Raw genomic sequence first — 26,698 nt, 5'->3', positions numbered from 1 at the left:
GCTCAGACCTTTCTTGGGCGGAATCATGTCCAATTAAAATCATCTCAGTGCATTGTGATCCGCTCAAGCTCTGCTCCTGACCTCCCAGACTCTTGCAACCATGCCAGCTTATAACAAATTACTTTGGTTCACTAGAATCTTAGGGCAGAAACAGAAGCATGCCTTTTAGACTAACACACACAGACTGCCAAGCACTGCAGGGGGAGGGATTGCTAAGAATAAAAACCATGTACAAGAGGGACCCAGGAGGGCACTCAAATAGAAAAGAGAAGCTTGCAGAGAGAAATGACAGGTCGACAGGTTGGGGTCGTCCAATGAAGCTGGTTTGCAGCAGTTGCAGGACAAACAACAATAAAGCATTTCCTCAGACAATGCAGGGTTGGGAAACCTTTTGCACCTTCAGCACCCCTGATGTTGCTGAACTACAGCTCCCATCCTCCCTGACTGTTGACCGTGCCGGATGGGATAGGTGGACATTGTAGCCTGAGAACATCTGTAGGACCACAGATTCCCCATCCCTGACAGAATGCCGGCTTAATCCAATGTAATTCTGTACAGGAAGATGTGGCAATGTCCTCTATCTAAAGTGATTGGACTGTTCCACGGAGGAAGAGGGTAACCACTGGCTATTAGTCAAGATGGCTGCATGAAACTTCTATGCTCAGAGGCAGTCCATCAATGGATATCAGCTACTGGGAAGCAGCATTGGAAGGTCATTGCCTTCATGCCAAGCTTGTAGCCTTCTCAGGGGGTCATTTGCTTGGTCACTGCAGGAAGCAAGATGGTGGGCTGGATTGATATTTGGCCTGAGCCAGGTAGGCCCTCCATGGTGAAAATTAAAGACAATCTCCCATGCCTGAATTATTTTTTAAAAAAACAAACAAAATTGGTTTTGGAATTCATCTTATGAGGCTGTTGAAGTGTAGGTGGGTTCCCACAAGGCAAGACACAGAGAAAACAGCAAGAACCTTTATTGAACTAACAGAACTGGACAACAGGGGCAAAGCAACTGCTTATATACATTTGTGAAGGCCTGTGCCAGTCTCACTCCCAGTGTGATCAGCTGTCTAAACTTTCAAGCTGCAAATTATGACTCAGATGAAGAGTTTAAGTTTGTTATCATAAAGTGGGCAATGGACATGGGACATAACATTATGATGGTAGACTGGGAAAGACTATGGGGAAATGATATAAAATTAATGGCATGTACCTCACTTAAAGAGATTCTTATGAAAATGATGTACAGATGGTACTTACTGATAAAATTAGCAAAAATGTATAAAACAAAAGAAAATAAGTGTTGGAAATGTAAAGAAGTAGAAGGTATGTTTTATCATATGTGGTGGGAATGTAAGGTCATCAAAAAAATTGGGAAATGATATATAATGAATTGATTTTTTTAAAAAAAATAACCTTTGTTAAAAAATCTGAAGCTTTTCTATTAGGAATTACAGGAACTGATTTAGCAAAAGAGTATAGAACTTTGTTTATGTACACTACAACGGCCAAGAGAATATTGTTAGCCCAGCATTGGAAAGAAGAAGTCCCTACAAAAGAAGATTGGCAAACTAAGTTAATGGAATACGCGGAAATGGCTAAATTATCTGGAAAACTTAGAAATCAAGATGATAACAAATATAAAAAGGAATGGGAAAGCTTTATTACATATTTAAAAAAGCAATGTAAACAAGTCATACTTGGATTATATAAGAGACAACTGTAAACATTTAAAGACACTGGCAGGATTTGATTAACTTCAACAGCTTATGATCAAATAGATAAATGTATAAAATACATGACATAATGAAAATATATGATACTTACCGAAGGAGAGGAAGGAAGTCCAAAGCTCAACAGAGCTAATGTTATGTATGAGATGTATTAATACAATGAATGTATTGGAACGTATGTTTGATGAAAACTAATAAAAAATTAAGTTGGAAAAAAAGCAATGTAAACAAGTCAACAGGCTAGCAGGGTTAAAAAAACAAAACACTTGTAATGTTATGGACAATGTTTAAATTAGGATGTAATTAGAGATAAAGATTTGTTGCTGACATGCAAAAATGAAAATAATACAAAAGAATCAGGGGAGGGAGTGGAGGGAAGTCAGGGGATTCAAGGAATCCCAAAATATGGAATTGACATTCAGAATGTATTCAGAAGTTGTTTGTTTTTCTTTGTTCTTTTTAAGTTCTTTTTTCTTTTTCTGTTTTCAATGAAATGATTATTGTAAAAAAATATTTAAAAAATTATTTTAAAAAGATAATAAGAGTAACAACAACAATTCCCTTAAAGCAGGGATAGCCTGTGGTCCTCCACTGAACAATTTGTATCATCCAATCTAACTTGGGCTGGTGGTGGAAGACCCAGAGGTTAGATACCCTTGGTTTAATAATAATAATAATAATAATAATAATAATAATAATAATAATAATAATAATTTATTTATACCCTGCCTATCTGGCCTTGACACAATCTGTATTCATGGTTTGTTTATTATTGCATTTCTATCTCACCTTTTATATCATCCATGAAGCGTAAGGTGGCATATAAAGTTTGTCTCCTCCTGCTTTTATCCTCACAACAACCCTGTCAGGTAGGTTAGGCTGAGTGACAGTGACCCCCCCACCCCAATCACCCAGTAAGCTTTAGGGCTGAGTGGGGATTCGAACCCTGCTCTCCCAGATCCTAGTCCAGCACTCTTACCACTGCACCACACCGGGAAGCAGGTCCACCCTTTGACATTTCTAGCTTTTATTGAATTCTGAAGGCTTCCCCACCAACATGTAAAGAAAGTGATAGGTTATCTCACACACCCAGTGAAGGAGGATCCCCTGCCTGCTTGCCTGCCTGCCTGCCTGCCTGGGTTATCTCTTCTCTCTTACCTCTCTTCCTATTTTACTATCTAATTTCTTCAGGAGCTGGGAGGGAAATGTATTATGGAACCAGGCTTATGCTAGGCTCTCCATTTCCTATTTAAGAAGCAGCACGTGGCCTTTATTAGCCTGCCTTAGCTGCACAGAAAAGCCAGGCTTTGTCGACTTCTTCCATTTGACACATTAAAAAAAACCCAGAAGTTTCCTAACAAGTGACTACTTTTACTTTTGCAGGGAACAGAAAATAAAACCACAACGTAGGAGCTAGGGCTGCAGCCTGAGGAAAAAATTCAGCGTGGAAAGAGAAAGGCCTCCTAATTCTGATTCCCGCTCCAGTGTGAGGAGAAAATGAACTGCAAAAGTGAGCAGCATGGTTTTAACAGCAAAATGCCTGCCTTCTGTAGATCCTAAGGTGATTTAGAATCAGAGAACCAGAGGGTTGGGACACTCAGAATCATCTAGTCCAACCCCCTGCAACACAGGAATCACTGCTAAAGAATCACATTCTATTGTCAGGCAGCTTGAACTGTCAGAAATAGGTATCCTAATATTTAGTCAGAATCTCCTTTCTTGCAATTTGAATCCGTTGGTTCAGGTCCTACTCTCTGGAGCAGCAGAAAAGAAGCTCGCTCCATCTTCCATGCAACAGCCCTTCAGATATTAAAAGACATATATCCTATCACCTCTCAGTCTTCTCTTCTCCAGACTAAACATACCAAATTCCCTCAAACATCCCTCAGAGTAATGGCTTCCAGACCCCTTTTTTCATCACCCTGGTCCCTTGAAAGCCAGTGTGGTGTAGTGGTTAAGAGTGGTGGACTCGTAATCTGGGAAACCGGGTTCGTGTCTCCGCTCCTCCACATGCAGCTGCTGGGTGACCTTGGGCTAGTCACACTTCTCTGAAGTCTCTCAGCCCCACTCACCTCACAGAGTGTTTGTTGTGAAGGAGGAAGGGAAAGGAGATTGTAAGCTGCTTTGAGACTCCTTAAGGGAAGTGAAAGGCAGGATACCAAGTCCAAACTCCTCCTCCTCCTCTTCTTCTTTTCCCTGCACACATTCCAGCTTGTCAATGTCCTTCTTAAGCTGTGATGCCCAGGTAAAGGTAAAGGTAAAGGTACCCCTGCCCGTACGGGCCAGTCTTGACAGACTCTGGGGTTGTGCGCCCATCTCACTTAAGAGGCCAGGGGCCAGCGCTGTCCGGAGACACTTCCGGGTCACGTGGCCAGCGTGACATCGCTGCTCTGGCGAGCCAGAGCCGCACACGGAAACGCCGTTTACCTTCCCGCTGGTAAGCGGTCCCTATTTATCTACTTGCACCCGGAGGTGCTTTCAAACTGCTAGGTTGGCAGGCGCTGGGACCGAGCAGCGGGAGCGCACCCCGCCGCAGGGATTCGAACCGCCGACCTTTCGATCGGCAAGTCCTAGGCGCTGAGGCTTTAACCCACAGCGCCACCTGCCCAGACGTATCCTTAAAAACAGCTAAAATAATGTGGCACATCACCCCAATCTCTGAACAAGGATCATGTTTCCTTTTAGACTGAGGGTCAGCGGAGACTGTGGTGACTTTATGATATATGATTTATTTAGACATATATGAGCCTGTGATGGAGAATTTCACAGCATTAACATGCCAAATGGGCCTTGTTTTAAAAAGAGATATTGATATTCCACTCACCCAAGGTTCTTCAAGGCAACTAATACTGAAATAACATGAGCAATTAGCAAAAATAAAAAAGTAATTTTGTATGCAAATCTACGTTTTAACTGATTCATTCAACTGATTAATTGGCTAAGAAAGCTTTAATTGGACAGCAGCCCTACATTAATTACTTCATTAAGTGGAACAAAATAGTATCATCTTAATGCTTGAGGGTCAAGCTAGACAACTTGTAAAATTGGTGGGTGCTTTTTGTGCATGTTTTGGTGGCAAGAACAGGTAGTCGGGGAGAGAATTTTACTAAGTCAATGACGTGAAAGAAAAGGGTTAAATTTCTCCTCCCCAAATGTCATTGTTCCAGTCCTGATTCCTCCCCTCCCACCTCAGCAGAGACTTAAGTTTTTAAAAAAACCATTCATATGAAATGCATTCATTTATTTTGGAAATCATCTAGTGTGGCTCTGAATCCTAATAACTATATAGCAAAATTAGCCTATATTGAGAAGTTCTAAACGTAATCTCTGAGGGCGTCAAGCCAGGTTTTTTTCTTATTAAGTGCTGTGTTTAATATTTCTCCTGTGCTCCTCCCACCCCATTCTCCATCAACTAATGAGAAAAGAAATTGTATTCAAAAATTATCAATGCAGAGAAAATTTCTGTGAAATTTTCATGGGTCAGGTGCAGGGGTTTTTCTTGTGCTTACGCTACTTTTGAGGTGGTCAGGGGTATCTGTGAGTACCCTTCATTGCAAAAATCATCTTACTAATGGTCTGCTCTTTGCAGCCTTCCCAGGTGCCTGGGCTTCAATTAAGGCCCGGGGGAAATGTCCTGAGACAACTCTTCCCATGGGGATTTATCCAGATAACAGAGGTCAGGTAGCCAGGGAGGCTGCAGAGTGCCAGACAAATATTTACTGGGAAGAAACACCTTTGGCCAACTTGCCACAATAAGCAGCTCTCAAACTCCTCACACCCAGCAAAATGGTAACAAAATACTAAAGAAGTTCCAAAGTGCCCTGAGAATTGAGAAAACAGAGTTTGGCACAGCATTTACATTTCAAACATTGTGCTGAACTGAAACAGGAAGCTAGGCCAATAATGGGTTACTGAAAAATGGAAGCATACTCATAAACCATCCAAATTATCACTGCATATTATGGGCAACCAGAATTACTTTATTAAAAGAGGTTGTTGTTGTTGGAGTTTAGAGTCACAAACAAGTCCACCTGCTAGCTTTGTCTTCCACGCTTATCCATATGGACCAACAAAGAGAAACTCCTCCTAAACATATGGCTTGCTATTTATCAATATTCTTAATGAGAGTGCCAAAAACTTGTAAACCCATTAATCTGGACATAACCTTTTCAACTGGGTCAGTGAACCTCTGGCCTGTGCACTAGAGCCAGCCTGCAAGCCATTGTTAATGGGCTGTCAGCTCCCTGGCAATTCCCCCCCCCCCCCATTTTATTGTGAGTTTCACCTGACCAAGCTGTCACTGTTGAGAGAGCTCTCTGGAAACAGGACTTTGATCTGTTCCAATTGTGAAACACTGGAGCAAACGGGAATGCCTTTCCTTCCTGTATGTACTCATTTTCACAACATTAAGATATCAATGTCTTCCCTTCTTCTCTTTCCATGGTTCATTTTACATATCACAAATCCCTGCATATTTTACAAAAACTATACCATTCAGTCTCCCATTATAGCATCCATCAAAACTTATTTACACTGTTGAATTCATCTTAATGCTGCCAGCATTTTCAACTGTACACAATTACTTCCCGTATATTCAACAAACATTTTCCAATCTTCTCTAAACTTATGTTCTTCTTGTTCTCTTATTCTATATGTTAAGTCTGCAAGCTGCGCATATTCTGTCAACTTAAGTTGCCATTCTTCTTTGGTTAGGACCTTGCTCGTTTTCTATTTTGGGTCTAACAAAACATGGGCCGCAGTAGTGGCATACATAAACAACCTTTTTTGATATCTGGGAATTTCAGTCTTAATTATCCTCAACAGAAAGGACTCTGTTTTTTTTTTTTGGGGGGGGAAGTAATTTTAATCATCTCTCCCCCCCCAATTCATTATGGATCATTTCCCAATAATCTTTTACCCTTTTACAAGTCCACTACATATGAAAGAATGTTCCCTCCACCTCTTTGCATCTCCAGCACTTATCTGATTCAGTCTTATATATCTTAGCAAGCCTACTCAGAGTCAAATGCCATCTGTAAATCATTTTCAAGTAGTTATTCAAAGAATAGCATGCTGTAAACTACAAGTCACTTTTCTAGAGTTTCCCCCAGATGTTAAAATCTATATTGTGACCTTATACCTATTGCCCAGTGAGGGATGGTAGAATCTGTCAGTTTGTTCTCTGATTCTTATTTTTCCAGTCACAAATTCAGTTCTCCACAGTTCTTCAACCATTTGTGGTTGCCTTAAAAAAAAAAAATCCTTGTGAAATCTCTTCAGCATTTTAGTGTGGATTTCTCTGGATAAACACATCTGTGTATGCAGTTTGGAGAAATCGAAGCAGTTTTTCACAATATGATGCATTTGTGTATGTTATTTTTGCTAATATGTTGTTTTTTATGCACTCTCTCCCCTAAAATGTGCATCTTAGTAAACATTCTTTGTTTGGAGAACTGCATCACAAAATTCAGAGGTGTGCGATTTGGGTCTCATTTCAGAGGGTGCAGATTTCATAGATTCAATTTTAAATGCAAACTGAATCATATCTCCCTCCCTTCAAACCTGAAGGTCCTGTATATGTTGTGAATTTGTATTCTTTGTGTTGAGGGGGGTGGTGAGTATGTGGCATGTTTATGTGTACGGATGCACAAGAGGAAATGCAAGATTAGCTGCAGGTCTCTAATTGCCACATTTTGCCCTTTTCAAGAAGCTTAGGAGGTGGTTTACCTGTTCCTCTAGTTTAAACACCTGTTCATTGAACTGGAGACCTGCCAGCACTATATCTGGGTCCTTTGAGTAACCCTGGAAAGAAAGATTCAAAAGCACACACAGGATTATAATAAGCATTATTCTAGGGATCTGTGGTCAACTTGGAGCTGTTTTAATCCAACTGAACGACCAGGGGCCCTTAGCTTAGTAAATATGCAGTCTCCCAGTTGCTTGCTGCCTGAGGTAACTAAAACTACAGTAACAGGCACGTTGGTATAATTAGGGGTTGGTGGTTCCAGGGTATATGTGTGAACTACAGGTTCACTAGGCATAGGCTGGAATTATCTTCGGCCGTGTTGCCTTTCACCTCAAGATGTATTTCCACCAATCATATACATCATTACCTCCTTTCATGTTTAATAAAGGTAAAGGTAAAGGGACCCCTGACCATTAGGTCCAGTCGTGGCTGACTCCAGGGTTGCGGTGCTCATCTCGCTTTATTGGTCGAGGGAGCCGGCGTACAGCTTCTGGGTCATGTGGCCAGCATGACTAAGCCACTTCTGGTGAACCAGAGCAGCACATGGAAACACCATTTACCTTCTCGCCGGAGCGGCACCTATTTATCTACTTACACTTTGACGTGCTTTCGAACTGCTAGGTTGGCAGGAGCAGGGATCAAGCAATGGGAGCTCACCCCGTCGCGGGGATTCGAACCGCCGACCTTCTGATCGGCAAGTTCTAGGCTCTGTGGTTTAACCCACAGCGCCACCCGCGTCACAATAAGCATTGCTAACTAAGCTTTGATTCTCACCATGATCAGTTACTTTGTGTTAGTATGCATGTTGGGAACCTGTGTTACGTGTAGCCATTTGCACCATGTATCAACTTATGTTCTAGCAGCTTATGAGCTGTATCTTTGTGATTTAAGTATTAGCAGTCCTTCTCTCCCAGTGGGGGACGGCATCTTTCTTAAAGCAATAGGTTACCATAACTTCTCTATTAGAAGCATATTCAAGCATTTATAGGGGGTTTACATTATCACATTCATTATGGCCCTTTAGGCCACTACCACAGCGGGCGCTCCCACACCTCACTGGGTTATTGTGGGGATTAAATGAGAAGGACAACTTAGAGAAAAGGCGGGCTCTAAATGCACTAAATAAATAATAATAAATATTGAAAATGATTGCATTTACAGTGGTACCTCGGGTTAAGAACTTAATTTGTTCTGGAAGTCCGTTCTTAACCTGAAACTATTCTTAACCTTAGGTACCACTTTAGCCAATGGGGCCTCCCGCTGCCACCATGCAATTTCTGTTCTCATCCTGAAGCAAAGTTCTTAACCCAAGGCACTATTTCTGGGTTAGCGGAGTCTGTAACCTGAAGCGCCTGTAACCTGAAGTGTCTGTAACCTGAGGTACCACTGTATATACCACATTTTCCTACAAGGAGGTCATGGCTGCATCCCTAGATCTCTGCCCCACCCATTTTATCCTGGAACATAGCTGTCAACGTTTCCCTAATTTTTAAGGGAAATTCCCTTATTCCAAATAGGATTCCTCGCAAGAAAAGGGAAAAGTTGACAGCTATGCAATCCTGTGAGGTAGGCTAAGAGGCACAGCATGATGGCTGTGCGGGGATCTGACCCTGGAACGCCCCTGCTGTCATGCAAATAACTTCAACTACTATCTCGCTACTGTTGTGATGTTGCAAATAAGTGTTAATGCTGCTAATTTCCTCACAGAGCTACAGCTGTTAGTTAATAGTCCCCGTCCCCCCGCTGATGAGCACATTTGTTGCACAGCTGCTTTGCTGAGTGGCAAACCCTTCGGAGAGGCACGACCAGCAACTGGTTGTGTGTACGTGCCGCCGCTGGTCGCCGAGCGTGGGTGTGCTAGGCAGCCGGGAGTGGGTGGGCTCTGAGAGCCTGCCTTGGCAGCGGAGAGATGAGTGGGTGTGCTGTTGCAGCTGCATCTCTCTGGACCCGGCAGTCCACCAAGCTTTGCACAGTCATCTCATCACAGACAGACCGTGCACTGTGTGTGACTGAGTGCAAGCCCAACGCTGCCACACACAGAGACACACAAACCCAGCTTCCTTCTCCTGTCTATTCGCTCATTATCTCTGGAGCTGAATTGAGGTTCCTCGCCCCCCCCTCCCCGCCCCCAAATCCTTGTCTCCTTGGCTGCTTCTCAGCTGGGCTCCATTTCTGCTGGCTACAAATGAGCGCCTTTTGACTCCCACTGCTGGCTGGGTCTAGCATCAGCTTCCTCCCCGCCCGCTCCCCGCTTCGCAAGCTCTCCCCTTCCCATCGCATGGCCTTTTTACAGCCAGCTGGGCTGAATCGCTTTAGGGGACCCTGATCGCAGAGAGGGAGAGATCTCCGAGTGCTTCATGACTTTTCAGGCAGAAAACATAATTAATTTGGGGTCAGGGGGCAAAGAAGCCTCCCTCGAGGATGGGAGCGGGGAAGCAAGAACCCCCCCACCTCCCGCATGCCCTAGATCACAAACTACAGAATTATACATTTTGTTGCTTGTATACACTGAATAAGGCTTCTAGCAGGGTTTAATCTGAGCTAGTCTCAGTCCTGAAACCAGTTTCTTATTGCCAAAAAGATACCTTGGCAGTGGAATGCAAGAGAACTTTGGAGCATGTGCAGTGAGCATTTTTTCCCCTCATAACACAAAAACCAAGCCCCATCCCTTAGGACCTGCAGCTTCTAGGCAGGCTGCAGTTCCTGCTATCTTTTGTTTTTACAAATTAACAACTGTACTTCTATTACAGCTTTGTACAATTGGTTTTCCTTTGTTCAAATTGTATTTTCTGCGGTCTATTTATACTTATAAGGTTTTGGCTGTGATCCTAGGCATAGCTGAATGAGAAAAAGGACCATTCAACAGACTGGAATTGTCTTCTTGAGGAAAAATGCATTGTGTTGTGCTCTTTGCCAGCTTATTTTACAAAGGTGCCAGCAGAATGCAAATGCTGAAACCATATCTCTCCACTTAACCTATATATGGGCACAGTTATCCTCTGCAATAAGCAGAATGGAGTGAACAATATGTCTTGCATAATTTTATTCAATTTATATCCCACCCTTCCTCCCAAAGGAGCCCAGGGTGGCAAACATTCACAATAGAACGTATTTCAAAACAATCTGAAATCAGTTTAGAACATTTCAAAAACAATAATCTCAAGTTGCCAGGAACAGTATCTTTCAGCCATCAAGTGCATGAGTAAACAGGAATGTTTTAAAATATTCATTTTTACCTCACCTTTTAGCCCCTGCCACAAAACACATCACTCGCCCATTTCTTCCTATCCCAGGTTCAATTCTTCAGTTTAGGGGTACAATTTGCTCCTTGCTAATACGAGTTGCACACCTGTTCAGACCACCTTCTAGAGCTTCATTCTATTATTTCAGTCAGTAGCTGTCAGGCACACACCCATATTCCAATATCTATATATTATACAAAACATTTAATAATAATATTTCTTACCTGCCTGTCACCATGAGATCCCAGGGACCATTACAACAATCTAACAATACAATATTAAATATTACAATTAAGATAATAAGGTGGGCTGTAAATTTTTTATGAAAGTGCCAGAAACACCTATGTGGGGAGGGAATTCCAGTTTAGGGGTTGCCATAAGGAATGCCCTCTCTCCAGGCCATCAACCCCCAAACTTATGAAGGAGGTGGGGTGGTAAAACTACCAAGCCCCCCCCCCCCAATCATTTTAACACCTGAGAGGGCCTGTAGGCTAGGAGGCAGTCTTTCAGATATTTGGGGCCTATGTCAATCAGGCCTTTAAACATTTTGAATTGGGCCTAGAAACAAACTGGAAACCAGTGCAGCTGTTTTAAAACAGGGGTTATGTGAGTTCTAAATGGAAGCCTGGCCAGTGTATTTTCATAGAATCATGGAATTGTGGAATTGGAAGTGACAAAAAGGGGTCATCTAGTCCAGCCCCCTGCAATGCAGTGATCTTTTGCCCAATGTGTGCCCAAACCCATAATCCTGAGATTGTGAGTCTCGTGCTCCACAGACTGAACTATAATGTGCTTTGGACCAGTTGAAGATTCCAAGCCATCTTCAAGGGCAGCCCCATGTAGGGTGCACTGCAGCAATCCAGCCTGGTTTTTAACCTCCCTTTCTATTTGAAAGATCACCAAAGCTTACAGTAGTGATGATGATGATAGGTTATGAAACATGATAAACTACCAACAAACCAAACAACCAAAAGAGAGCAAAGCAGAGCAGCAGGTTGCCTAGTAAAACAGCAGCAGAAATATTGGTCTATAAATATGGCATTCCACAACTGTGGCACTGTGACTAAAAAGGCTGTCTTGGAAAATGATACACCAGTGGTATTTAACTCCTAAGTTAGCAAAAATGTATAGGACAAGTACAAATACTTGCTAGAAATGTAAAGAAAAAGAAGGTACCTTTGATCATATGTGGTGCATTAGTTAGGTAATAAAAGCCTTCTGGGAAAGGATATATAATGAAATGAAAAAGAAAGCTTAAAATAACTTTTGTTATGAAACCAGAAGCTTTTTTTATTAGGAATTACATGTAGCGACATACCAAAGGACGAGAAGAGACTTTTTATGTACGGAACAACAGCCACGTGGATGCTACTAGCCCAGAGATGGAAAGAAGACAAAGCCCCTACCAGAGAAGATTGGCAAACTAAGCTGATGGACCATGCCAAAATGGCAAAACTGATTAGAAAAGTCAGAAAACAAGAGAACATTTTTTTAATATTAAAGAATGGGGGGGGGGGATATAAGTTACAGTACTTAAGTGACCATTGTAAGCAGACGGAAACAAGAGCAGGATTTTGATTCACTTGTAGTGTAAAAATTATTATGGACAATATGGTTTGATAGAAATTCTGGAGTAGGGATGAATATGCAGTTGTAGATGTTTAAATTGAGACTCCATGGGGGGATGGGGGGAAGTCCTGAGATTCAAAGAATCTCTTTATTTAGATATGTATTATTTTGTTTATTTACATGTTGTATTTGTAAAACCAATAAAAACAATTTCACAGAAGAAAAAAATTAAAAGGCTGTCTTGGACCCACCTACTATACCTTGGGGCAGGAGGACAGGATGGGACATGGGACAAATCTTCTGATGTCACTCTGAGTTTTTGTGAAAATGCGTATTGGAAAAGGCAGTCCTTATCATGACTGTCTCAGGCTTTAAAAGTCCAAACCAATGCATGGAATGGACTGAAAAACAAACTGAATCTAATGAAGGTGGAACAATATTGGGTGTACGTCAGTGGGGATAGGGAACCTGTGGCCCTCCAAATTTTGTATGGACTATGGGTTTCCCTCTCCCTGACCACTAGCTGGGGCTGATGGGAGTTGGAGTACAACAATGTCCAGATAACTACACTATCTAGATGACTGCAATGTCTAGATGCCCTTCCTATTCCTGGCATACAGGGAGCTCCTGTTTGTATTCTGGCAGTTACATTCTGAACCGGTAGAAGTTTCTGAGCACTCTTCCGAGTCAGCCCCATGTGGAACATAATGCAGTAGTCTTTTTTAATATGTCACCATGACATGAATTACAGTGGCCAGCTTCGTCTTCTCAAGGAGGGGCGAGGCAGGAATATCAGCTCTCCGGGAAGAGGGATTGAAAACTCTGAAAACTCTCTGAAGGGAACAGGGGTCTCCTGACAACTCAAACCCTTAAGCAGAATGCAGTTCCCAGGATTCATCCAGTTCCCAGGACACAAGTGCTTTAAATGGTGCACTTTGATGCAGATGTGGCAAGAGAGAGCTGGTTATACCTGCCCTGGCATTGCCCACCCCTTGACGCACCCCCTTTTTGCCCTTTCCACCGGAATAACTTCCATTAGTTATGCTTGAAAGGACAGCCAGAGTGTTCCTGGCTGGAAGGGTTGGAAAAGAAGATAGCTTAGCAATGACTATATCGTGCAGTGTAATTAGATTTGTCTCTGTGTACTTAATTTACATTTTATGTTATGGCTGCAAAATGTCATTTGTGCGCTTTTGCAAAATACCCTGGAATTATATGGTTCCCCACCCCCACTTGTTACGAGAACGGGGCTTAAATGTTAGAACGGCCTGAAACTTGTGCCGTACAGCAGATGACCAACAGTCTCCACGTGGCTGAGTAGCATCTAAATGAGCCCTAATTCAGCCTTGTAAATGAATGCACAGAAGTTACAAGCCTGCTGGGGGGGGGGGGTAGAGGAGCAAGAGACAGCACTGCCCCTCCTTCAGCAGCCTGCCGCATGTCCAGGCTGAGCAAAGAGGATTCCCTCCTCTAGCAGCCAAATAGGTTTCTGTGGCACAGAGCAGAGATGGAATTTGCCCTTCGCCCACCAGTCCTCCCATCTGCCTATCTGCAATTCCATGCTCTCCCCTTCCTACCTACCAAGGCTACCAAGTAAGTGCCTAAATGAAAGGCTGCCTTAATGCACTGAAAAGGGTGTGCTTGTATTCTATGACAGTAACAAAGTATCTGGGGAAAGGGACAATAAAGAACATAAATATCCCCATTATTTTGGTTCTGATGTTCCCCAGCACAACCTGATTGTTTTCAATAGGAAAAAAAAAATATTTGTCAACGGGCGTAATAATTCCCCACATTTAAGTTCAAACGTTTCAAAATCGTTGATTTAATTAAACTTTATTGATGATGATGGAGTCACAAGGCAGCAGGCGAAGGTAGGCGAATTGGATGAGAGATTTAAAAGCTCTCATCTTCAATCTTAATTTCCCAGGGAATAATACAGAGCGTATTTAGGATCGGGCCACTGAAGGTCCAGAGGACGGGAAAACCTTTTATCAACATCTAGGCTTCACGCAACTCCCCCCCCCCCCCAGGGTTGAAAACGCTCGGCAGTCCTTCCCGTGCAGGCAAGGCAAGAGGCAGAGCCTCGACCAAGGCGATCTCCGCCAGCTGCGCGGAACAGCGCCCGTTCCCATCTCGCCCCAGGCTGCCTTCACATAAGACGGGCGAGGCGGTATTCTTGACGGCGCCCGCCTCGCGCAAGTTTCCGTGTGACTCAGAATTCCTCCTCGGTTCCTCGCCAGTTGCTCGGCATGACTCCGAAGCTGGCGCGCGGCTCGGCGCGCTAGAACCGCCCAGGACTCCGCCAACCGCCGGCTGGGAGACTCGGGAGAGCGGTCGTTAGCAGCCTCGGCTCCGAGGCAGACCCACCGGACTCACCCCCCCCCCCAAAATCAACCCCGTCTGGGCACTAGGTCCCGACCACCGCTCGCCCTGGTCGCCTCCGAGCCGAAAGGGAGAAGGAATTTGGGGAGGAGCGCTTGGCGGCGGCGGCGGCGAGGAGCACCGGGCTCGGCTTCGCCTCTGTGGGGCCGCGGGCGCGGAGGGCTTCCGCTCCCCCCCCCCGCCTCCGCCTTCCCCTCCCGCGGCGGAGAGCGAAAGCAAAAGCCGCGTGTGGCCCCGCCCCGCGCGCTGCGGCTGGAGGGAGCAGCGGAAGCTCGTCAGGCTGCGGGTTGGGCGACTCCGGGTCCCCGCTCCGGCTCCTCCGGCGCCCCCGCCCGCCCGCCCGCTCCCTCCCTCGGCTCGCCAGGAAGAATCAGTGCGGCGAAGAGAGCGGCGGCGGCGGCGGCGGCGGCTTGCCCACCCCGAGGCTGGACATGTGGGCGCTGAGCGTGTGTTGGGTGCTGCTGGGCACTCTGGGCGCCGGTGAGTTGCCTTGGCTCTTTCTCTCTCACCTCCCCCCCCCCCGCCCTCCCGCCAACCCTCCGCGGGGCGTTTAACCGCCCGGACGACTTTCGGCCCTCGCGTCAGAACGCGGGAGCTTCGCCCTGCGCTTTTTGCGCTTCGCAGGTGGAGCAGCTTGGGAGTAGTGGCGGCGGCGCAGCGTTCTTTCTCTCTCTCTCCCTCCCCCCCTCTCTCCCTCAGGCCCCAGGGCGGGCAGGGGGGGGGAGGGGGGGGGTCGAGGAGGGACCACCCAGGTGCGCGGCTGGTTGTTTTTGGCAGGTGGGAGCCCGCGCCGTCCTTGCGAGGGAGCCGCTGCTGGTCCCACCAAAGTGCGCAATGACGGGCAGGGCTTCGCTTTGCGCCACGTCCCCTCCCTTCGAGCGAGCCCGCTGTTTAGGCGGGCGCTGGGGTTGATGCGCGCTGGGATTGGCTTCCCCCCTTCCCGACGCCTGACGCTCTCCATAAGCTCCGCTTCAGGATTCCTGCTGCTCGGAGTGTGCGGGGAAGCGGAGCCGACAGCAGGCTCTCGTGTGTGTGTGTGTGGGGGGGGACTACGAGGTGGGAACTGGGGCGCTGGCAAGCCTGGCACTTGCCGTGCCTGGAACCAGGCGGGAGACGTGGAGGGAATGTCCCTTTCCCCTCTCCCCTCCCTCCGCCTGCTCCCGCTGGTTTCCGAGAAGCGGTGCTTCCGTGGCTGCTCTTAGGAGGGCCGGGCTCCCGCTGGCGTTTTCGCACCTCATCATCATCGGCGATGGCTGCTGCCCTTGAAAGTACCCACCTAAACTGCTGTGGCAGCGGGTAATCCGCCTCCCTCTGTGTGGCTGCTGTTCCCTGAAAACTTCGGAGGACATGTGCGCAGCAGTTTCGCACAGCTGTCGAACTGGAACGGGGATCCGGTGGGGAGTGGGAGTGGGATATGGGGGGAGAGCATTCCTTTCCCCTGGGCTGCTTCCTTCTCAACACGCAGAAGTAATCTGCGGAATAATCCATGCTGGGCCTTTGTCGCAGCCAGTTAATGGGGTGGGGTTAACCACATGCCTTGTAAAGCAGCACACAAAAGTTGCCAGCCTGCAAGAAGAAACATCTTTTTTTACTGGCCTATTGGGGGCTAGTAGAAGAGGGGCACAGAGAGCTATCACTTTAGCACCATCCTACTGCATTTCTGTTCTGGGCGCAGAAGAGGGCCTGGCCTGCTCACTCACTAAATGGTCTTCTGTGCACGGTATTTGACTGCAAAGCAGTTCCTTATTGCCTGTGGTTTCCTCCTCATAGCCTGTGGTTTCCACGCTACTAGAGTTTGTGAGCCTGCCTCCAATCCCTTGTCCGTGAATTGCAGAGGTCAGAGGCATCTGGTGAAGCAAACTCTGCTGTTGAGCCTATAGCTTTGGTGACCCTTCCGAGGACCCACATCTGTTGGCCTGCAAGCTTTCCAAGTTGCTGGGTTACGCAGGCAGTGCAAGTGCTCAAGTTACACAACATGTGCCGCTGTCAGCCACCTACAGGTTTAATAAATTATATGCATCAACCTTTCAGCTCAAGCACGTAAGCAGTCTGTAGTGTGTGAGAGAGTTAAAGTGGGAGTTTTGAAGAGGAACAGAAAAGGCTAAGCTGGGTTGCACAGAAGATGGGGACTAGGCTAGTTCAACATAAAGACCTAAAAGTTAATGAAATCTGTAAAATTGAAATCTGTAAACAACTAGTGGACCTGCTTTTCAAACAGCAGGTAGGACACCTTCAAATCATGTCAGCTTTCTGTGGGCAAAAATTTCCTGCTCTGTTACAGGATGTAGCAGTGCCCACCAACTTGGATGACTTTTAAAGGATTAGGCAAATTCATGCAGGATAAGGGTTTATGTTCTGCTTTCACTGCTGGAGGTAGTATTCCTCTATATACCAGCTGCTGAGAATCATCGGTGTGGAGAGTGTTCTTGCTTTTGAGTCATGTAGGCTTCCCACTGGCATCTGGTTGGCCACTGTGACAATAGGATGTTGAACTACATAGGCCTTCGGTCTGATCCAGCAGGCTCATCTTACGTTCTGACCAAGTGGTCTTGTCAGCATTAAATACAAGAAAAGAAAATTAACAGAGCAACTTTGTCTATGCAGATATGCCAAGAGACCCTTGCACTGGTGCATTTCCTGCATGAATTAAACTGCATCCCAATGGGTCTGCCTGCAGGGGGGGCAGCCCTTTCATTGACTCATATGGGGTCAATTTTAGTTGCACTTGAAGGTTTGGTGGTGTAAATTACACTAAACTTTGTCCGTGGGACTAGGAAATTTGGATGCAGAGTAACTTTGCTAATTCATTTCTTTGTCCTGACATGCTCACTGCATACGTTGGGCATACCCCTTCTTTGCCCTTTCCACCAGCAACAACTTCCAACATGGCTTGCCCTTAACCGGTGTTAATAGTTATGTTTGGATAAATCATAAATGCTGCTTTAAGGTCAGCTCAGCCAGGAGTGGGAGGTATTCCACAACCCAACCTTGCTCAGGAAGAAGGATTGGAGATTAGAAGTGCACCACCTGAGTATTTTTTGTGAGCATTCCCAATGTCTTTTTTCCAGTGACCAAGGAATGGTGCTTTAAGAGTTTTCAAATGTTGGCAGTTGAAGGGAAATCTCAAAATAATGCTTTTAATTTGGTCCAAGATTCTTACTATCTGTAAAGGAGAGAAGGGGTTTAGGCTGCAGTCCTGTCTACTCAGAAGTAAATCCACTTGAGTTTGATTAGCATTGTTGTTGTTGTTGCTGCTGCTGCTGCTGTTGTTTAGTCATTTAGTCATGTCCGACTCTTCGTGACCCCATGGATCAGAGCACGCCAGGCACTCCTGTCCTCTACTGCCTCCCACAGTTTGGTCAAACTCATGCTGGTAGCTTCGAGAACACTGTCCAACCATCTTGTCCTCTGTCGTCCCCTTCTCCTCATGCCCTCAATCTTTCCCAGCATCAGGGTCTTTTTTTCTAGGGAGTCTTCTCTTCTCATGAGGTGACCAAAGTAATGGAGCCTCAGCTTCAGGATCTGTCCTTCCAGTGAGCACTCAGGGCTGATTTCCTTAAGAAGGGATACGTTTGATCTTCTTGCCGTCCATGGGACTCTCAAGAGTCTCCTCCAGCACCATAATTCAAAAGCATCAATTCTTTGGCGATCAGCCTTCTTTATGGTCCAGCTCTCACTTCCATACATCACTACTTTACTCCTGGGGTAAATGGGGTTAGGACTGCAGACTTACTTTCAAAACAACTCTCTTATGGGGAATTAGAATTATTTGAAACCAGGTGAGGCCTGTGACAGTACTATAGCCTTGGGGGTCTCAATAGTTTAAAAACCATTGTAAGCCACAAGATGATGCTCAGGCCTATGAAGTGCCAATAAGTCTTTGAGTAGCTAATAAATTGACACATAGAATTGTAAATCTCTGAAGTGTAGAAGCTTTGTGAAACTATAGGACATTGTCTGATATTGGTAAAACAGAGATGTTCCTAAGCTGAATATTTTAGAAACTCTTGCCTGTTTAGGCCCCACCTTCTCTCTGATATGATTAAGATGGCTTGACAACAGTACTGGCACAAAGCAATCACAACAAATAATTGGGAGTGTGGGGGGGATTATCCCAAACATTGGAATATCAAATAATGCAGAGGAAAAACTGATAGCTGGCTTGTTTTCCCTTTCTGTGCTGCTGTTACCTGATGTTCTTCTGAGGCAGTGTTAGTGATGGAGTAATTAACAAAAGTTTCCACAATTTTGGCTAATAGTGGCACAGTACACCCAGAACTGTTCTTAAGTGGCCCTCATTCTATGAGTTTGTATGGGGGTAGTCCTCAGCAGAATGTACCTTCCAAAAGTTATCAACACTAGCATGGACTTAATTCTTTCTGTTCAAATAAGTAACAGTCGTTTTTCCTTCTTGCAGGTTCTGCCCAGTTGATGTTTAAGAAGATTCACAATGTTTCCTTTGATGTCTGTAATACAACCGAAATTATCATACCGTGCATAGTTACTAATCTACAAAGGTTCAGCAGAGATGAAATGTTTTTGAACTGGAAAATAGATGGGAAAGAGTTTTTTACTTATGATGGCTATGAGAACAGGTATTTCAAAAACAATACTTTTTTGAGTGTAGATCTACTGGATATATTGAACCTAACTGCTGGTGTTGCATCAATCAAGATGTCTCTAAAGGAAGCCGTTCCTGGAAACTACACGTGTATAGTAGTAGAAAGAAACAGAGAAGGAGAGCATGTAATTGAACTTCGATATGGTACATGTAAGTTATTTGTCTTGTTTTTCTCTGTTATGTATCAAGACTGGTGCTTTTAAAGGCGCATGTATAATTTATCTGGATTCTTGGGTGAATGACAAAGTAGCCAGGGGTCCACACATTTTAGTTTAGTAGCCAGCTAGAATTGGTGCTGACAATGGAGTCTTTCCCTCCCCTGAGACTTCTGTGGCTGCTAGAGGAGGGCAGGGTGGGGTGGGGCTTTCTATTGAGCTTTACAATGGGCAGTGTGCCCAGTGTGGCTTCTCATGCTGTGTCTTGCAGACAGAAGTCTCGTGTTGCACTGAGTTTTGGTGAATGTGTTTCGGCTTGCTCAGCACAGCACAAGAAACGTTCCACCAAATCCTCTATGACTTGGAAAGAGCTTTGCTGGAGGTTGGAGAATCTGTTTCTTGGTGTTCTTATTCCTAGAGGGCCAGGATCATTTGTAGCTGGCAAGCAAGTTTGTTGGGGTGCAAGAAGCCATGTTGGCAGGTAGGTGACAGCGGATTTATCTGAGATGGTAATGTTTCAGGCATGCTTGAAGAGCTCCAAAAGGATCTCCTCAAACTCAATGAATGGGCAATGGAATGGAAAATTACAGTATAATAAATTACAGTGGTAATAAAGTGCCATATTTTTCCGTCTATAAGATGCCCCCATGTATAAGATGCCCCCTATTTTGGGGGACTCAGATTTAAGAAAATGGGGGGAGATGGCCCCGTGTATAAGACACCCCCTAATTTTTGACATTATTTTAAAGGAAAAAACCTAGTCTTATACACGGAAAAATACGGTAAGTGATTTTAATTTTAATTTTTGTCTGTGGCACAATGCCATTACAAAACATGCGATTAATGCAAGTACCTACAACCACAAATTGGTAGCAAATCAGAAGCCGTACTAGGACAAACACCAGGGAAGCAGGCGTAAAACAAAGCACTAATAATATATAACACTAATAATCATCAATACAAACTGAGGTTAGGAGCAACATCAGAATACCATTGTCACTGGTCCTCTTTGCCACTTATCAGGAGAGGCAAGAATGTAGTGATGTCAGGGCTGTGCAGTCACACCAGTGGAACCAATCCAGTGCTCCTGCTGCTATGCCAATTAGCCCTGACCTTGCCTTCACTTTACCTCTCCCCATTCATGTAAACTAGTGATGACCCTAGTGATGAGACTGTTTCCTCTTCCCTGCCAGGGGAGCCACTCCTGCTTGCATCTTGATTTTAGACAGTTTTCTTTTATCCTTGTGAATTCCACAGTGTATTTAAAGTACCTGCACCCTTCGTTTCGTTACCAAAATCCAATGCAGCTCATAAAACGCAGCCAGTCTGAAAACCACAAAACCAAACAGTGCAGCAGGTTAAGGTGGCTGCAATAAAATATCATAAACCTTTTCTCCACAAGAAGGCAGCATGCACTGGGTTGCAGAGTCCCAATGTTCCCATATGAGGTTTGTAAACAGCACAGTGGATGGCAAAATAAGGAAGGGACAATATGTATCTCCTTGTAAAGTTGGGCTGAATGGAGGAGAGGTTTCAGCCCTCCCCCCTCCCTGGCACCATGATTAAGATGAGCATTGTCCCTCTGTCATTCATTGGATGTTCAGTGTGGTAAGTGGAGGAGAGTCAAGCAAGCCATAGGCAAGGTGGCAGTGCCCACTTTTGGCAATGCTTGCTTCTGGTGATGATACATCATTCAGGCTGAAGAGACAGGCTGCTAGTTTGCATTCATGGTGGCTAGAATGGTATTTTCTCCCACACCGGGCTACCCCTTCCCTATACAATATAGTAGGTGAATCTTAAGAGGTATCCAGAGCAGTGTCTGGTTCTTTTTGTTGGATGAGCTTCAGCTGGTATGTCTCAAGGATGTGGGAAAGGTGCTTGGATCAATGCAGGTGGCTACATGTGTCCTGGGCCCTTCACATTGTCAGCTGTGGGATATGCTAGGTTGGCGAGAGCCAATAAAGTGAAGCTCAATCTGGGTAACACTGAAGCACTGTTAGCAGGTGGTTCCTTTGACTGGGTAAGTGGGATTTAAGCTGTTCTAGATGAAGTTGCGGGGGACACGGGTGGTGCTGTGGGTTAAACCACAGAGCCTAGGACTTGCCGATCTGAAGGTCAGCAGTTCAAATCCCCAGGACGGGTGAGCTCCTGTTGCTCGGTCCCTGCTCTTGCCAACCTAGCAGTTTGAAAGCATGTCAAAGTACAAGTAGATAAATAGGTACCGCTCCGGCGGGAAGGTAAATGGCGTTTCCATGCGCTGCTCTGGTTCACCAGAAGCGGCTTAATCATGCTGGCCACATGACCCGGAAGCTGTACGCCGGTTCCCTCGACCAATAAAGTGAGATGAGTGCTGCAACCCCAGAGTCGGCCACGACTGGACCTAATGGTCAGGGGTCTCTTTACCTTTTAGATGAAGTTGCAGTCCCTACACCACAGTAGGTATTCAGTTCGGGGATACTTCTGGATCCACTACCATCACTAGAAGCACAAATTGTGCAGAGTGCCTTCATCATCTTTAGTTGGTGTCCCAGCTGTGACCCTATCTGGACAAGGATAGCCTAGCTTCTGTTGTCTACGCTCTGGTAATCTCTAGGTTAGGTTGCTGCAATGCGTGATATGTGGGTCTTCCTTAAAGACAGTTTGGAAACGGCAGCTAATGGAGAGTTCAGGAACCGGACTGTTGACTGGAAGTAGGAGGTTTGATTGTATAACTGTACTGGCTGACAGTTCATTTCCAGACTTAATTCAAAGTGCTATTTTTGTGCAGCTCAGGACCTCAATATCTTAGGCACTGGTTTGTCCCATGTAAACCTACCTGAACCCTATGTTCATCACCTGTGTATTCCTTCCAGTGGAGGTGTGAAGGGTTGCAGCATGAGATGGGGCCTTCTCGGTTGTGGCTCCCTGATTGGAATGTTCCTTTTAGAGAGATGTGCCTCGCACTATCACTTAGTTTTCTGTGCCAGGTGAAGATGTTCCTATTCACTCAGACATTTTGCTCTTAGTTGGTGCTTATCTTCTAGTTTTTAGTAAGTGACAAATAAAATGAATAAAATAATCCTCACCATCTGTTTCCAGAGGCAGAATTTTAATGAATTTAGTTAGGCATCCAGTTTGAGACAAGCCATAGATATGCGGGGTTTGTTCTGTCCATTTGTTTACCTGGCAAACTGACCTAATTTTTAGCTCCTGTACAAGGATTGGAGCATAATTATTTTTCAGATTATCCACTTCTCGGAATTGTGCAGTACAATTTTTGCCTCAAAAAAGTACACAAATCCATTATAAAATGTATATTTTAGAATAAAATATGCTTAGAAATGTGTGTGCTGAAATAAAATTTGTATTTAAATGTTTTTAAATGCGAACTTTCATACAGATTTGGGGTTTTTTTAATAGAAAAGTCAGGTTTATGGACAGAATGGATTTTTGAATGAATGGGTGTGAAATTGTCAGAGATTGGAAGTAGACTAATCGCTACTTCTTAGGAGACTATGTAACTTTGCTAAATCAACAAGGCAAACTAATAGCATCCAGTATGAAGTAGAGTGAGGCAGAATATGGACAATCTCTCTTCCTCTGGGAATCACAACTCAAATAATGATGAAAGAGGCTTTCATAGGCTAGTCTGTGAGGAACAGCCTTATACCAGGTGTGGGCAGGATGTCCTCCCAAATCAAAGTAGAACAAAGGCTTATGATAAGTCTAATTTCATTTTTGTTGGAGTTGGAGATCAACCTGCTTAGGGATGTACTGTAGCAATGTCCCTTAACACCCTGAGTTAGGCAGCCACATTTGGACAAGAATGAGGAAGAGCCTTTGTGCTGAGAGTGGAATTAGCAGAGGTAGAAATGTCAGTTTAGTAGTGCTTTGCAAAAGTAGACACAGACACCCAGGAAGCAGCCTTACAAAACACCTTACAAAATTGAGTCCAAACTCTTTGATACTGGAAAAGGGCCTCTCTGAGTGAGACCATCCATCAGCCTCAGCCAGCATGGTCAGGGGTTATGAGAGCCACATTCCAACAAAATTTGGAGGCCTTCATGTTGGCTACCCCTGAAATACACAGGACTTGGCTAGTTGAATCAGTGGCCTCACTCGGTATAAGGCAGTTTGATTATGCCCTTATGCTTATTCATTTCATATAATTTATGTACTGCTTGATTTTTTAAAAAACAGCAAGCTCAATGCAGTTTGCAAAACAACAACCCAGCAACAATAAAATTACAAGGAAAAGACTATTGAAAGCAGCTAACTAAATCATAAATCAGATTAAAGCACATACAAACATTCTGCATGTGTGGGTAGCCTTGTGTAAACAAAAATGTTTTTAGCAGGTGCCGAAAGGAGTGCACTGGATGCATCCGCCAGATGTGAGTAGGCAGGGAGTTCCAAATTGTGGGTACAGCCACACTAAAAGGCTGATTTCTTACAAATGCGGAGCCTTATGGGGCACCAAAGGCCAATGTAAAGAGAGATGTCTTCAGCACATGGCGAAAGTTGTTTGATGAAAATACTAGACATGCATGCCTCTGTGGAAAGCAAGTCCCACAATTTAGGGGCTACCGCAGAAAAGGCCCTCTCGGGTCGTCATTCCTTACACTTCTGAGGGTAGTGAGGTACAATGTATCTTGTCTGTATTGAGCTAATGCAGCAGCAAGAGCTTTACTCCTATGTATATGTACATCTTTCTTGTCCATGGATATTGCTGTTTTGGCTACAGGTGCAGTGCAACTTGAACGGGAATTAAAATATAGGTTGATTGTTCTTTTGGTTCTTGAGGTTTAAAATGTGTTTATTATTCAGTTCTAATGGAATTAATCAGGCTGAATTATACACATTTGTAGAACTATGGGATTTGAGATTATTGCTTGTGGTAAATGTCTTGATGAGTGTTGAAATTGATATAGAAATGTATATTCCTTCCCCCCCCTTTTGTTTAATTTTCTTTATTGTTGAAACGTTTCCACTTCCAGTTCTTGACAACAAAATTGTCCTTATTCTCAGAAGTGATTTTCCTGAATCTTAGACAAAACATACCTTTAAAATGTAATTCTAAAAACTGCCCAAGCTCACAAAGGAATCACGATGCCACCTTCTGGTTAGAAAGGAAATGGCAATGATGCACGGGGGCATTCCTGAAAGCATGCTACAGTACCAAGAATTTCAAGAATCTTCAAGTAATGGCAACTCAGAATTCTAATACTTTTGTAATCAATTCTGGAAATTGAATTGACTCTAAAAGTCAATTTACATTTGGCCTGCAGCTTGTTTATAACCATTAGTTGAATTTTGGGATTTTGTTATTCAAGAATTCTGTGTAAGAAATGGTTAGATCAAATTATCCTACTCCGAACACACAGCATTATTTCAATGGTAGATGGTCTGTAATTGCCTGCATTTGTATAATGTAGCTATATAAAGTGCAGAAGGATAAGCAATTTTAGCTGACTAACATGATAGCTCAATTTACCTTTAACAATTGACAGTGTTGTGTCACTGTATGTTTCGAGAGGAAACTGGAGCCATGATTCAGTTCTGACACCTATTTGGGGGCAGAGAAAGACTCTTCAGTGCTCCTTAACTGCAGTGTAACTAGCCATGAGCACTGAAGCATTTTTGTTCTAGTGGGGTCCTAGATGCCTGTAACAGTGACTCATACCTGGCCATTGAGCATGATGGCTGGGGCTGGTGGGAGTTGGAGTCCAGCAATATCAGAATGGTCGCAGGTCCCCCAGCACTGCTGTAGTTTCTCCTGGACTCTGTGGTTTGTTTTTATTTATTATGAGTATTTATTAAATTTGCATGCTGCCCTTTATCCGAAAATCACAGGTCGGTTCGCGACATGAAAATGCAAATGAGAACACAAAACACACACCGGTAATTAAAAAAACAACAAACCAATAACCCCCCCTTCCACAAACAAATCAGCCAAGAGAGACATTTCCCCTGCAGTAGCAGTGCCTCAAGTGCCATTTCTGCTGCTACTATTCCTAATGAATTCTGTACAGTGGGTCTTTTAAAGAAAACCAAATGGAAGCAGCAACACTGCTACCACCAGTAAATATTTTAGTGGGTTGTCCAGCCACTCAAAGCCTTTACAGGCTGCTTCTGGGTCCCAGGCAGCTTGTTCCCCATCTGTATTCTGAACTGCTAATTTGGATGGAATTGCTAATTCTTCTTTCAAATGTTTTTTGATATAGCCTAGTGCAACTAAATTGCCAGCATGAACTGATAAGAATTAAGAACTGTGTTTTCAGCTGGGTCTTCTTAATTTTGAAAAAAATATATAGCTAGATCTCTTTTAATAAAGTAAGCTCAAGGTGGCTTCCAAAAAAGTTCATTAAAGACCTAAAGCACAGTAGGAGCAGTTCAATTACCAGAGTGAGTTGCATGCAGTAAAACCCCCAAGGGGAATTCAACATAAAAACAAGGAGATTTAAATTTAAAACTCATATTAAAAACTTGCCCAAATCAAAAAGTCTTGACAGCTTGCCTTGAGCTTCAGAGAAAGGGAGCAAACCAAGTCTTTTTAAAGAGGGAGTTCCACAAGTTTCTGGATGCTAAAGTAGAATAGGCCATGTCTCACACTCAAGCCAGTTGTACTTCTGAATGTGGTGGGATGCATTGTTTGACCTTGAATATTGAATGCAGTGGGCATACAGGCTCATATGGCAGGATGCCAGAGATGCCTTGGTCTCAGATCTGCAGAGGCAGATTCTTTTGGAGGTAGCCCTATGTAGCGTGTGCTAAAGTAATCCAGTCTGGGCATGGCCAAGGCATGTATGTCACTGGCTAATCTGCTTTATTCAGGAAGGGACAGAAGTGATACAACCCCTGCCATAGTACTCCTAGCAATAGCTGCTACCTTAGCGTTAAGGAACAAGGCTGGGTCCACAAGCTCTCCCAGCCTTGTGACCTTATCGTTCCAAGGGGATGCAAGAAGAAGACAAATCTCCATTCCCAGATCATGCAGATGTGTAGAACAGACTTCTCTCTGCAGATGTGTCACAGATCTTTCCATATTCTCCACTTCATGTATTGTTGATAAAGGCAAAGGTGATGTCTTGCCTCTGCAAGAAGATTCATTTTGCGGTCCTTAATGAGCTGTAGACCTTTTGTCTGTATGATTACACTCTTTCCACCAGTTCCTTTGCATAATTTTGGATGTTTCATGTTCCCTCTTTTCCATGTTTGTTTACTCTTGCAACTTGCAAGTGCTAGTTCAGTTCTGTTGTGGCCTTTAAAGT

At 44.4% G+C, this 26,698-nt stretch overlaps 1 protein-coding gene across 1 annotated transcript in view; it reads left to right on the top strand.

The window, feature by feature from the left end:
- Nucleotides 1-14,919: 14,919 nt before the first annotated feature.
- CD47 (CD47 molecule) overlaps nt 14,920-26,698 on the top strand; it is a 46,189-nt gene continuing 34,410 nt past the window's right edge. The window contains exons 1-2 of the mRNA XM_079974588.1: nt 14,920-15,152; nt 19,090-19,443. Coding sequence (XP_079830714.1) covers nt 15,104-15,152; nt 19,090-19,443 — 403 coding nt within the window. The 5' untranslated portion in view covers nt 14,920-15,103. The remainder of the gene's footprint in view (nt 15,153-19,089; nt 19,444-26,698) is intronic.

This window comes from Podarcis cretensis (genome assembly GCF_951804945.1).
Source record: "Podarcis cretensis genome assembly, chromosome: 4".
NCBI lineage: Eukaryota > Metazoa > Chordata > Lepidosauria > Squamata > Lacertidae > Podarcis > Podarcis cretensis.
The sequence above is the reverse complement of the archived record's forward strand: the minus strand, read 5'-3'. Positions and strand labels throughout refer to the sequence as shown.